The following is a 13,574-nucleotide window of genomic DNA, read 5'->3' as shown; positions in this document are numbered from 1 at the left end:
AAAAACAAGGAGTCGTCACTGGCCAGTCAGGACAGCCCCTAAGGCAACCTGAGCTGAGGTGACTCTGACTTTTAGAAATCCTCCATCTTGCAGATGGAGGATTCGCCCAATAGGGATAGGAATGCGACCCCCTCCCCTTGGGAGGCACAAAGAGGGTGTAGCCACCCTCAGGGCTAGTAGCCATTGGCTACTGCCCTCCCAGACCTAAACACACCCCTAAATTCTGTATTTAGGGGCTCCCCAGAACCTAGGAACTCAGATTCTTGCAACCTAAGAAGAAGAGGACTGCTAAGCTGAAAAACCCTGCAGAGAAGACGGAGACACCAACTGCTTTGGCCCCAGCTCTACAGGCCTGTCTCCCCCCCCTTCTAAAGACACTGCTCCAGCGATGCTTTCCCCAGGGACCAGCGACCTCTGAATCCTCAGAGGACTGCCCTGCTCTAGAAGGACCAAGAACTCCCGAGGACAGCGGCTCTGTTCACCCAAGACTGCAACTTTGTTACAAAGGAGCAACTTTAAAACAACCTGTGTTTCCCGCCGCAAGTGTGAGACTTGCTACTCTGCACCCGACACCCCCGGCTCAACTTGTGGAGAACAATCACTTCAGGGAGGACTCCCTGGCGCCTGCGAGACCGTGAGTAGCCAGAGTTGCCCCCCCCTGAGCCCCTACAGCGACGCCTGCAGAGGGAATCCCTAGGCTCCCCCTGACCGTGACTGCCTGTTCCTCAGATCCCGACGCCTGGTAAAGACTCTGCACCCGTAGCCCCCAGGACCTGAAGGATCAGAACTCCAGTGCAGGAGTGACCCCCAGGAGGCCCTCTCCCTTGCCCAGGTGGTGGCTACCCCGAGGAGCCCCCCCCTTGCCTGCCTGCATCGCTGAAGAGACCCCTTGGTTTCCCATCGATTTCAATTACAAACCCGACGCGTGTTTGCACACTGCACCCGGCCGCCCCCGTGCTGCTGAGGGTGTACTTTCTGTGCTAACTTGTGTCCCCCCCCTGGTGCCCTACAAAACCCCCCTGGTCTGCCCTCCGAAGACGCGGGTACTTACCTGTTGGCAGACTGGAACCGGGGCACCCACTTCTCCATTGAAGCCTATGCGTTTTGGGCACCACTATGACCTCTGCACCTGAGCTGCTGGTGTGGTAACTTTGGGGTTGCTCTGAACCCCCAACGGTGGGCTACCTTGGACCCAAACTTTAACCCCGTAGGTGGTTTACTTACCTGCAAAAACTAACAAACTCTTACTCCCCCTAGGAACTGTGAAAATTGCACTAAGTGTTTAGTTTTAAAATAGCTATATGTGATTTATATGAAAACTGTGTATGCTATTTTGATTATTCAAAGTTCCTAAAGTACCTACCTGCAATACCTTTCATTTGAAGTATTACATGTAAAATTTGAACCTGTGGTTCTTAAAATAAATTAAGAAAATATATTTTTCTATACAAAAACCTATTGGCCTGGAATTGTCTGAGTGTGTGTTCCTCATTTATTGCCTGTGTGTGTACAACAAATGCTTAACACTACTCCTTTGATAAGCCTACTGCTCGACCACACTACCACAAAATAGAGCATTAGTATTATCTCTTTTTGCCACTATCTTACCTCTATGGGGAACCCTTGGACTCTGTGCATACTATTCCTTACTTTGAAATAGTGCACACAGAGGCAACTTCCTACAATTGGTGTGGTAGACAGCTTTTATGATTAAGTATTAATGGCTAATCATTCCTTTATGAAAATGTGTCAGTGACTCCACTGCTTGGTTTCGGTCACCTTGTTTTTACTTTTTTGCATTCTTGTCTTTCTCCAGGGTTTAAAAGTGACCGGTATGAGTCTGATCGATATCGTGATGGTCCACGTCGAGATGGGTTTGACAGAGCACCACGGGATCGCTATGATGATAGAGATCGTAGGGAAGGTAAAGGACGGTTGATATAAGAGCTAAAGTTAAACTGGGCAACTTGAAGTGGAATTTAATCAATTTGAAAACCTTTCTTTGAAAGCTTTAAAACTAATTCATGCAGGATGAATTTTCATCCTGTGATCTAGCTTGGGCAAGCTGTAGTAACAAATATATGGGGAATGGAGAGTGACAAATGACCATTATCTTATGATCTGAAAACCACTGTGTGCCAGTTGCAACATTTTGCGTAACTGGAATAAATGATCTGAAGGATTTATTATGCATTTTGTGTTGCTAATTGCCTCCTTCACATCCACTGCTTTGTGAACTGGCCTGTTTCGGCTGTGGAGATATTTTCATTCTGTGATTTGCAAGTTCTGTGATGAAAGTCCTAAGTGCATTTTATCTCAGTTAATACTCCTAAATGTTAAATGTTTTCTTCACTACCTGTGGTAGCTCTTGAAGACATTATATCCAATATTTCAGAAGGTGAAAAGTCCAGCATGACCCAAAGAGGAGAAACACTTTCTAAGAGCTTATCAATATAAGGATTTCCAAATGATAGACATTTCATGAAAACAAGAAAGCACCCTTTCCAAATACTACATTGCAGCACCAACAACTGAAGCGTTGCCTAAAATACCTAGGGAATGGGAAACGGAGCAAACTGGTTGGCTTTTACATGTGCGGGTTAAAAAATTAAAAAATAACTGTTCACCTTGCGTCCAAGGCTTCAAATAGCATGATGCCTTGTACATGCAGTTTGCTCCTAAGTCAGGTCTTTGTTCTGGTTTGTGTGAGTGGATGCTTGGAACAGTGAGTGTGTTTCATTTATTTCTGAGTTTTTCTTCAAGATTTCTCCTTTTAATTTGATGTCTGTAACATACAAGTAGAATGAGGGGGTTTCTTGTCTTGATCTTGCATTTTTTTTGACTGTTGCTATGCCTTCTCTTCTTATGAAGTGCCGATCTCAACTGTTGTTTGCTTCATACTCGACGTCTCTCCACTTTACGTTACTACATCAGCCTGTGTTACCGTTTAGTGTCAGGACATACAAGTTAAGGTTTTCAGTGTTGAGCCTCTCAGTGGTGGCACCTTCACCTTTGAAGCAACTGTAATAATCACCCTCTCCTGGCCAATTTCCAGACCCTCTAACGACATCTCATTTGTAATTCCATTGGTGGATCCATTACAAGTATCATTGCAGCTTGTTAATTTGCCTCCTTTTCCTAAAGCCAAACCTTTTGTTAGTCTCTAGGCAAACCGCAGTGTCTATGTGAAAGCGACCAGCAACCCCAAGCCTCCTGCAGATCCACTCCTCAAGAGGGCTAGATGCACATTGTATGCAACGAAAGGGCTTGAGCACCAGAAAACGTTATGTTTCTTAACCCCTTTGCTGCCAGGGCCTTTTCCCCTTTGCTGCCAGGCCTTTTCCCCTTTGCTGCCAGGCCTTTTCCCTTTGCTGCCAGGCCTTTTCCCCTTTGCTGCCAGGCCTTTTCCCTTTGCTGCCAGGCCTTTTCCCCTTTGCTGCCAGGCCTTTCCCCTTTGCTGCCAGGCCTTTTCCCCTTTGCTGCCAGGCCTTTTCCCCTTTGCTGCCAGGCCTTTTCCCCTTTGCTGCCAGGCCTTTTCCCCTTTGCTGCCAGGCCTTTTCCCTTTGCTGCCAGGCCTTTTTCCCCTTTGCTGCCAGGCCTTTTCCCCTTTGCTGCCAGGCCTTTTCCCCTTTGCTGCCAGGCCTTTTCCCTTTGCTGCCAGGCCTTTTCCCCTTTGCTGCCAGGCCTTTTCCCCTTTGCTGCCAGGCCTTTTCCCCTTTGCTGCCAGGCCTTTTCCCCTCAGGTGCCAGGCCTTTCCCCTCAGGTGCCAGGCCTTTTCCCCTCAGGTGCCAGGCCTTTTCCCCTCAGGTGCCAGGCCTTTTCCCCTCAGGTGCCAGGCCTTTTCCCCTCAGGTGCCAGGCCTTTTCCCCTCAGGTGCCAGGCCTTTTCCCGGCTATTTGGGGCAGTTCACACTTAGGCCGTCATAACTTTCTGTCCACATAAGCTACCATGCCAATTTGCCTCCTTTCTTTTCCAACATCCTAGGGAATTCTAGAGGTACCCAGACGTTGTGGGTTCCCCTGAAGGAGACCAATAAGTTAACTAAAATAGTGAAGCTTTCGTCTTTGTTAAAAAAAATAAAAATGGGAAAAAAGGACTGCAGAAGATGCTTGTGGTTGGCGGTGCTAAAATCACCAGCTTCCAAGCTTTCAGGATCAGGCAGACTTCAATCAGAAAACCCCAATTTTCAACACAATTGTGACATTTTACTGGGACATACCCCATTTTTACTATTTCTGTGCTTTCAGCCTCCTTCCAGTTAGTGACAGAAAATGGGTGTGAAACCACTGCTGCATCCCAGAAAGCTTAACACTTCTGAAAAGTAGACAGAATTCTGAATTCAGCAAGGGGTCATTTGTGTAGATCCTACAAGGTTTTCCTACAGAAAATAACAGCTGAAAATAAAAAAAAAAATGAAATTGAGGTGAACAAAACAGCAATTTTTCTCAACCGTTTAACTCTAACTTTTTCCTGCAATGTCAGATTTTTTAAAGCAATATACCGTTATGTCTGCTGGACTCTTCTGGTTGCGGGGATATATAGGGCTTGTAGGAACCCTAGGTACCCAGAGCCAATAAATGAGCTGCACCTTGCAAGGGTGTTCATTCTATATCGGTATACAGCAATCAATTTGCTGAAATATTGTAGGAAGTTGGCTCTGTCATGTGCTATTTCAAAGTAAGGAATAGCATGCACAGAGTCCAAGGGTTCCCCTTAGAGGTAAAATAGTGGTAAAAATAGATAATACTAATGCTCTATTTTGTGGTAGTGTGGTCGAGCAGTAGGCTTATCCAAGGAGTAGTGTTAAGCATTTGTTGTACATACACATAGACAATAAATGAGGTACACACACTCAGAGACAAATCCAGCCAATAGGTTTTTATATAGAAAAATATCTTTTCTTAGTTTATTTTAAGAACCACAGGTTCAAATTCTACATGTAATATCTCATTCGAAAGGTATTGCAGGTAAGTACTTTAGGAACTTCAAATCATCAAAATTGCATGTATACTTTTCAAGTTATTGACAAATAGCTGTTTTAAAAGTGGACACTTAGTGCAATTTTCACAGTTCCTAGGGGAGGTAAGTTTTGATTAGTTTTACCAGGTAAGTAAGACACTTACAGGGTTCAGTTCTTGGTCCAAGGTAGCCCACCGTTGGGGGTTCAGAGCAACCCCAAAGTCACCACACCAGCAGCTCAGGGCCGGTCAGGTGCAGAGTTCAAAGTGGTGCCCAAAACACATAGGCTAGAATGGAGAGAAGGGGGTGCCCCGGTTCCGGTCTGCTTGCAGGTAAGTACCCGCGTCTTCGGAGGGCAGACCAGGGGGTTTTGTAGGGCACCGGGGGGGACACGAGTCCACACAGAAATTTCACCCTCAGCGGCGCGGGGGCGGCCGGGTGCAGTGTAGGAAACAAGCGTCGGGTTCGCAGTGTTAGTCTATGAGAGATCTCGGGATCTCTTCAGCGCTGCAGGCAGGCAAGGGGGGGGTTCCTCGGGGAAACCTCCACTTGGGCAAGGGAGAGGGACTCCTGGGGGTCACTTCTCCAGTGAAAGTCCGGTCCTTCAGGTCCTGGGGGCTGCGGGTGCAGGGTCTCTCCCAGGCGTCGGGGCTTTAGGTTCAAAGAGTCGCGGTCAGGGGAAGCCTCGGGATTCCCTCTGCAGGCGGCGCTGTGGGGGCTCAGGGGGGACAGGTTTTGGTACTCACAGTATCAGAGTAGTCCTGGGGTCCCTCCTGAGGTGTCGGGTCTCCACCAGCCGAGTCGGGGTCGCCGGGTGCAGTGTTGCAAGTCTCACGCTTCTTGCGGGGAGCTTGCAGGGTTCTTTAAAGCTGCTGGAAACAAAGTTGCAGCTTTTCTTGGAGCAGGTCCGCTGTCCTCGGGAGTTTCTTGTCTTTTCGAAGCAGGGGCAGTCCTCAGAGGATGTCGAGGTCGCTGGTCCCTTCGGAAGGCGTCGCTGGAGCAGGATCTTTGGAAGGCAGGAGACAGGCCGGTGAGTTTCTGGAGCCAAGGCAGTTGTCGTCTTCTGGTCTTCCGCTGCAGGGGTTTTCAGCTGGGCAGTCCTTCTTCTTGTTGCAGGAATCTACTTTTCTAGGGTTCAGGGTAGCCCTTAAATACTAAATTTAAGGGCGTGTTTAGGTCTGGGGGGTTAGTAGCCAATGGCTACTAGCCCTGAGGGTGGGTACACCCTCTTTGTGCCTCCTCCCAAGGGGAGGGGGTCACAATCCTAACCCTATTGGGGGAATCCTCCATCTGCAAGATGGAGGATTTCTAAAAGTTAGTCACCTCAGCTCAGGACACCTTAGGGGCTGTCCTGACTGGCCAGTGACTCCTCCTTGTTATTCTCATTATTTTCTCCGGCCTTGCCGCCAAAAGTGGGGCCTGGCCGGAGGGGGCGGGCAACTCCACTAGCTGGAGTGTCCTGCTGGGTTGGCACAAAGGAGGTGAGCCTTTGAGGCTCACCGCCAGGTGTGACAATTCCTGCCTGGGAGAGGTGTTAGCATCTCCACCCAGTGCAGGCTTTGTTACTGGCCTCAGAGTGACAAAGGCACTCTCCCCATGGGGCCAGCAACATGTCTCGGTTTGTGGCAGGCTGCTAAAACTAGTCAGCCTACACAGATAGTCGGTTAAGTTTCAGGGGGCACCTCTAAGGTGCCCTCTGTGGTGTATTTTACAATAAAATGTACACTGGCATCAGTGTGCATTTATTGTGCTGAGAAGTTTGATACCAAACTTCCCAGTTTTCAGTGTAGCCATTATGGTGCTGTGGAGTTCGTGTTTGACAGACTCCCAGACCATATACTCTTATGGCTACCCTGCACTTACAATGTCTAAGGTTTTGTTTAGACACTGTAGGGGTACCATGCTCATGCACTGGTACCCTCACCTATGGTATAGTGCACCCTGCCTTAGGGCTGTAAGGCCTGCTAGAGGGGTGTCTTACCTATACTGCATAGGCAGTGAGAGGCTGGCATGGCACCCTGAGGGGAGTGCCATGTCGACTTACTCGTTTTGTCCTCACTAGCACACACAAGCTGGTAAGCAGTGTGTCTGTGCTGAGTGAGAGGTCTCCAGGGTGGCATAAGACATGCTGCAGCCCTGAGAGACCTTCCTTGGCATCAGGGCCCTTGGTACTAGAAGTACCAGTTACAAGGGACTTATCTGGATGCCAGGGTCTGCCAATTGTGGATACAAAAGTACAGGTTAGGAAAGAACACTGGTGCTGGGGCCTGGTTAGCAGGCCTCAGCACACTTTCAATTGTAAACATAGCATCAGCAAAGGCAAAAAAGTCAGGGGGCAACCATGCCAAGGAGGCATTTCCTTACACAACCCCCCCCAATCGAAAGAGGATGAGACTAACCTTTCCCAAGAGAGTCTTCATTTTCTAAGTGGAAGAACCTGGAAAGGCCATCTGCATTGGCATGGGCAGTCCAGGTCTGTGTTCCACTATAAAGTCCATTCCCTGTAGGGAGATGGACCACCTCAACAGTTTAGGATTTTCACCTTTCATTTGCATCAGCCATTTGAGAGGTCTGTGGTCAGTTTGAACTAGGAAGTGAGTCCCAAAGAGGTATGGTCTCAGCTTCTTCAGGGACCAGACCACAGCAAAGGCCCTCCCTCTCAATGGCACTCCAACGCTGCTCCCTGGGGAGTACCTCCTGCTAATGAAAGCAACAGGCTGGTCAAGCCATCATCATTTGTTTTGGGACAAAACTGCCCTATCCCATGTTCAGAGGCATCAGTCTGCACAATGAACTGCTTAGAATAATCTGGAGCTTTGAGAACTGGTGCTGAGCACATTGCCTGTTTCAGGGTGTCAAAGGCCTGTTGCAGTCCACAGTCCAGTTCACTTTCTTGGGCATTTTCTTGGAGGTGAGCTCAGTGAGGGCTGTCACAATGGATCCATATCCCTTCACAAACCTCCGGTAGTACCCAGTCAAGCCAAGGAATGCCCTGACTTGAGTCTGGGTTTTTGGAGCTACCCAGTCCAGAATAGTCTGGATCTTGGGTTGGAGTGGCTGAACTTGGCCTCCACCTACAAGGTGTCCCCAAGTAAACCACAGTTCCCTGCCCTATCTGGCATTTGGATGCCTTGATAGAGAGGCCTGCAGATTGCAGAGCCTTCAAAACCTTCCTCAGGTGGACCAGGTGATCCTGCCAGGTGGAGCTAAAGACAGCAATATCATCAAGATAAGCTGTGCTAAAGGACTCCAAGCCAGCAAGGACTTGATTCACCAACCTTTGGAAGGTGGCAGGGGCATTCTTTAAACCAAAGGGCATAACAGTAAACTGATAATGCCCATCAGGTGTGGAGAATGCTGTCTTTTCTTTTGCTCCAGGTGCCATTTTTATTTGCCAGTACCCTGCTGTTAAGTCCAAAGGTACTTAGAAATTTGGCAGCACCTAATTTATCAATGAGCTCATCAGCTCTTGGAATTGGATGAGCATCTGTCTTGGTGACAGAATTGAGCCCTCTGTAGTCCACACAAAACCTCATCTCTTTCTTTCCATCTGTGGTGTGAGGTTTGGGGACTAAGACCACTGGGCTAGCCCAGGGGCTGTCAGAGCGCTCAATGACTCCAATTCCAGCATCTTGTGGACTTCACCTTGATGCTTTCCTTAACATGGTCAGACTGTCTAAAGATTTTGTTCTTGACAGGCATGCTGTCTCCTGTGTCCACATCATGGGTACACAGGTGTGTCTGACCAGGGGTTAGGAGAAGAGTTCAGGAAACTGTTGTAGGACTCTCCTACAATCAGCTTGCTGTTGGCCAGAGAGGGTGTCTGAGTAGATCACTCCATCTACTGTACCATCTTTTGGGTCTGATGACAGAAGATCAGGGAGAGGTTCACTCTCTGCCTCCTGATCCTCATCTGTTTACCATCATTACCATCAACAGATTGACATCAGCCCTGTCGTGGAAGAGCTTAAGGCGGTTTACATGGATCACCCTTTTGGGGCTCCTGCTTGTGCCCAGGTCCACCAAGTAGGTGACCTGACTCTTCCTCTCTAGTACTGGGTAAGGGCCACTCCATTTGTCCTGGAGTGCCCTGGGAGCCACAGGCTCCAGAACCCAGACTTTCTGCCCTGGTTGGAACTCAACCAGTGCAGCCTTTTGGTCATACCAAAACTTCTGGAGCTGTTGGCTGGCCTCAAGGTTTTTGGTTGCCTTTTCCATGTACTCTGCCATTCTAGAGCGAAGGCCAAGTACATAGTCCACTATGTCCTGTTTAGGCTCATGGAGAGGTCTCTCCCAGCCTTCTTTAACAAGGGCAAGTGGTCCCCTTACAGGATGACCAAACAGAAGTTCAAAGGGTGAGAACCCTACTCCCTTCTGTGGTACCTCCCTGTAAGCGAAAAGCAGACATGGCAGGAGGACATCCCATCTCCTTTTGAGTTTTTCTGGGAGCCCCATGATCATGCCTTTTAATGTCTTGTTGAATCTCTCAACTAAGCCATTAGTTTGTGGATGGTAAGGTGTAGTGAATTTATAAGTCACTCCACACTCATTCCACATGTGCTTTAGGTATGCTGACATGAAGTTGGTACCTCTGTCAGACACCACCTCCTTAGGGAAACCCACCCTGGTAAAGATACCAATGAGGGCCTTGGCTACTGCAGGGGCAGTAGTCGACCTAAGGGGAATAGCTTCAGGATACCTGGTAGCATGATCCACTACTACCAGGATATACATATTTCCTGAGGCTGTGGGAGGTTCCAGTGGACCAACTATGTCCACACCCACTCTTTCAAAGGGCACCCCCACCACTGGAAGTGGAATGAGGGGGGCCTTTGGGTGCCCACCTGTCTTACCACTGGCTTGACAGGTGGGGCAGGAGAGGCAAAACTCCTTAACCATGTTGGACATATTGGGCCAGTAGAAGTGGTTGACTAACCTCTCCCACGTCTTGGTTTGTCCCAAATGTCCAGCAAGGGGAATGTCATGGGCCAATGTTAGGATGAACTCTCTGAACAGCTGAGGCACTACCACTCTCCTAGTGGCACCAGGTTTGGGGTCTCTGGCCTCAGTGTACAGGAGCCCATCTTCCCAATAGACCCTATGTGTTCCATTTTTCTTGCCTTTGGACTCTTCAGCAGCTTGCTGCCTAAGGCCTTCAAGAGAGGGACAGGTTTCTTGTCCCTTACACAGCTCTTCCCTTGAGGGTCCCCCTGGGCCTAAGAGCTCAACCTGATAAGGTTCAAGTTCCAAAGGCTCAGTTCCCTCAGAGGGCAGAACTTCTTCCTGAGAAGAGAGGTTCCCTTTCTTTTGCTGTGTTGCAGTTGGTTTCCCAACTGACTTTCCTGTTCTCTTGGTAGGCTGGGCCATTTTTCCAGACTCCAGCTCTACTTTTTCACCCTGTGCCTTGCATTGTGCTCTTGTTTTCACACACACCAGTTCAGGGATACCCAGCATGGCTGCATGGGTTTTTAGCTCTACCTCAGCCCATGCTGAGGACTCCAGGTCATTTCCAAGCAGACAGTCCACTGGGATATTTGAGGAGACCACCACCTGTTTCAGGCCATTGACCCCTCCCCATTCTAAAGTAACCATTGCCATGGGATGTACTTTTCTCTGATTGTCAGCGTTGGTGACTGTGTAAGTTTTTCCAGTCAGGTATTGGCCAGGGGAAACCAGTTTCTCTGTCACCATGGTGACACTGGCACCTGTATCCCTCAGGCCCTCTATTCTAGTCCCATTAATTAAGAGTTGCTGTCTGTATTTTTGCATGTTAGGCGGCCAGACAGCTAGTGTGGCTAAATCCACCCCACCCTCAGAAACTAGAGTAGCTTCAGTGTGGACCCTGATTTGCTCTGGGCACACTGTTGATCCCACTTGGAGACTAGCCATACCAGTGTTACCTGGATGGGAGTTTGGAGTGGAACCTTTCTTGGGACAGGCCTTGTCTCCAGTTTGGTGTCCATGCTGTTTACAGCTATGACACCAGGCCTTTTTGGGATCAAAGTTTTTACCCTTGTACCCATTGTTTTGTGAAGAGGCTCTGGGCCCACCCTCCTGTGCAGGTTTTTGGGGGCCTGTAGAAGACTCTTTACTATTTTTAGTTTTGGTTGTCTCATCACCCTTCTGCTGGGGAGTCTTTGTGACCCCTTTCTTTTGGTCACCCCCTGTTGAAGTCTTGGACACCCTTGTCTTGACCCAATGGTCCGCCTTCTTTCCCAATTCTTGGGGAGAAATTGGTCCTAGGTCTACCAGATGCTGATGCAGTTTATCATTGAAACAATTACTTAACAGGTGTTCTTTCACAAATAAATTGTACAGCCCATCATAATTACTTACACCACTGCCTTGAATCCAACCATCTAGTGTTTTCACTGAGTAGTCAACAAAGTCAACCCAGGTCTGGCTCGAGGATTTTTGAGCCCCCCTGAACCTAATCCTGTACTCCTCAGTGGAGAATCCAAAGCCCTCAATCAGGGTACCCTTCATGAGGTCATAAGATTCTGCATCTTGTCCAGAGAGTGTGAGGAGTCTATCCCTACACTTTCCTGTGAACATTTCCCAAAGGAGAGCACCCCAGTGAGATCTGTTCACTTTTCTGGTTACACAAGCCCTCTCAAAAGCTGTGAACCATTTGGTGATGTCATCACCATCTTCATATTTAGTTACAATCCCTTTGGGGATTTTCAACATGTCAGGAGAATCTCTGACCCTATTTATGTTGCTGCCACCATTGATGGGTCCTAGGCCCATCTCTTGTCTTTCCCTCTCTATGGCTAGGATCTGTCTTTCCAAAGCCAATCTTTTGGCCATCCTGGCTAACTGGATGTCCTCTTCACTGGAGTTATCCTCAGTGATTTCAGAGTTGTTGGTCCCTCCTGTGAGGGAACCAGCATCTCTGACTATTATTTGTGGAGTCAGGGCTTGAGAAGCCCTGCTCTCCCTAAGTAGGACTGGAGGGGGGGAATTTCCCTCCAAGTCACTATCTTCATCCTCTGAGTTGCCATCCTCAGAGGGGTTGGCCTTTTCAAACTCTGCCAAAAGCTCCTGGAGCTGTACTTTGGTAGGTTTGGGGCCCATTGCTATTTTCTTTAGTTTACAGAGTGACCTTAGCTCTCTCATCTGTAGATGGAGGTAAGGTGTGGTGTCGAGTTCCACCACATTCACGTCTGTGCTAGACATTATGCTTCTAAAAGTTGGAATACTTTTTAAGAAACTAAAACTGGTTCTAGAATCTAATTCAAACTTTTACAAACTTTTAAACTCTAAAAGAAATGCTAAACAGGATCTAACACAAGGCCCTAGCAGGTCTTTTAAGAATTTAGAAAACTTTTCAAATTGCAAAAATCAATTTCTAATGACAATTTTGGAATTTGTCGTGTGATCAGGTATTGGCTGAGTAGTCCAGCAAATGCAAAGTCTTGTACCCCACCGCTGATCCACCAATGTAGGAAGTTGGCTCTGTATGTGCTATTTCAAAGTAAGGAATAGCATGCACAGAGTCCAAGGGTTCCCCTTAGAGGTAAAATAGTGGTAAAAATAGATAATACTAATGCTCTATTTTGTGGTAGTGTGGTCGAGCAGTAGGCTTATCCAAGGAGTAGTGTTAAGCATTTGTTGTACATACACATAGACAATAAATGAGGTACACACACTCAGAGACAAATCCAGCCAATAGGTTTTTATATAGAAAAATATCTTTTCTTAGTTTATTTTAAGAACCACAGGTTCAAATTCTACATGTAATCTCATTCGAAAGGTATTGCAGGTAAGTACTTTAGGAACTTCAAATCATCAAAATTGCATGTATACTTTTCAAGTTATTGACAAATAGCTGTTTTAAAAGTGGACACTTAGTGCAATTTTCACAGTTCCTAGGGGAGGTAAGTTTTGATTAGTTTTACCAGGTAAGTAAGACACTTACAGGGTTCAGTTCTTGGTCCAAGGTAGCCCACCGTTGGGGGTTCAGAGCAACCCCAAAGTCACCACACCAGCAGCTCAGGGCCGGTCAGGTGCAGAGTTCAAAGTGGTGCCCAAAACACATAGGCTAGAATGGAGAGAAGGGGGTGCCCCGGTTCCGGTCTGCTTGCAGGTAAGTACCCGCGTCTTCGGAGGGCAGACCAGGGGGGTTTTGTAGGGCACCGGGGGGGACACGAGTCCACACAGAAATTTCACCCTCAGCGGCGCGGGGGCGGCCGGGTGCAGTGTAGAAACAAGCGTCGGGTTCGCAGTGTTAGTCTATGAGAGATCTCGGGATCTCTTCAGTGCTGCAGGCAGGCAAGGGGGGGGTTCCTCGGGGAAACCTCCACTTGGGCAAGGGAGAGGGACTCCTGGGGGTCACTTCTCCAGTGAAAGTCCGGTCCTTCAGGTCCTGGGGGCTGCGGGTGCAGGGTCTCTCCCAGGCGTCGGGGCTTTAGGTTCAAAGAGTCGCGGTCAGGGGAAGCCTCGGGATTCCCTCTGCAGGCGGCGCTGTGGGGGCTCAGGGGGGACAGGTTTTGGTACTCACAGTATCAGAGTAGTCCTGGGGTCCCTCCTGAGGTGTCGGGTCTCCACCAGCCGAGTCGGGGTCGCCGGGTGCAGTGTTGCAAGTCTCACGCTTCTTGCGGGGAGCTTGCAGG

General features: G+C 48.5%; 1 protein-coding gene across 6 annotated transcripts in view; it reads left to right on the top strand.

Annotated features, from left to right (window-relative positions):
• Positions 1-13,574, top strand: part of EIF4B (eukaryotic translation initiation factor 4B) — a 520,800-nt gene that overhangs the window by 140,809 nt on the left and 366,417 nt on the right. For all 6 annotated transcript variants that reach the window (XM_069230641.1, XM_069230644.1, XM_069230643.1 and 3 more), the window contains exon 7: positions 1,817-1,924. In XM_069230641.1, the coding sequence (XP_069086742.1) occupies positions 1,817-1,924 (108 nt within the window). The remainder of the gene's footprint in view (positions 1-1,816; positions 1,925-13,574) is intronic.

The sequence above is a fragment of the Pleurodeles waltl genome, chromosome 4_2, assembly GCF_031143425.1.
Source record: "Pleurodeles waltl isolate 20211129_DDA chromosome 4_2, aPleWal1.hap1.20221129, whole genome shotgun sequence".
NCBI classification, from domain to species: domain Eukaryota; kingdom Metazoa; phylum Chordata; class Amphibia; order Caudata; family Salamandridae; genus Pleurodeles; species Pleurodeles waltl.
This window is presented reverse-complemented; position numbering and strand designations above follow the sequence as displayed.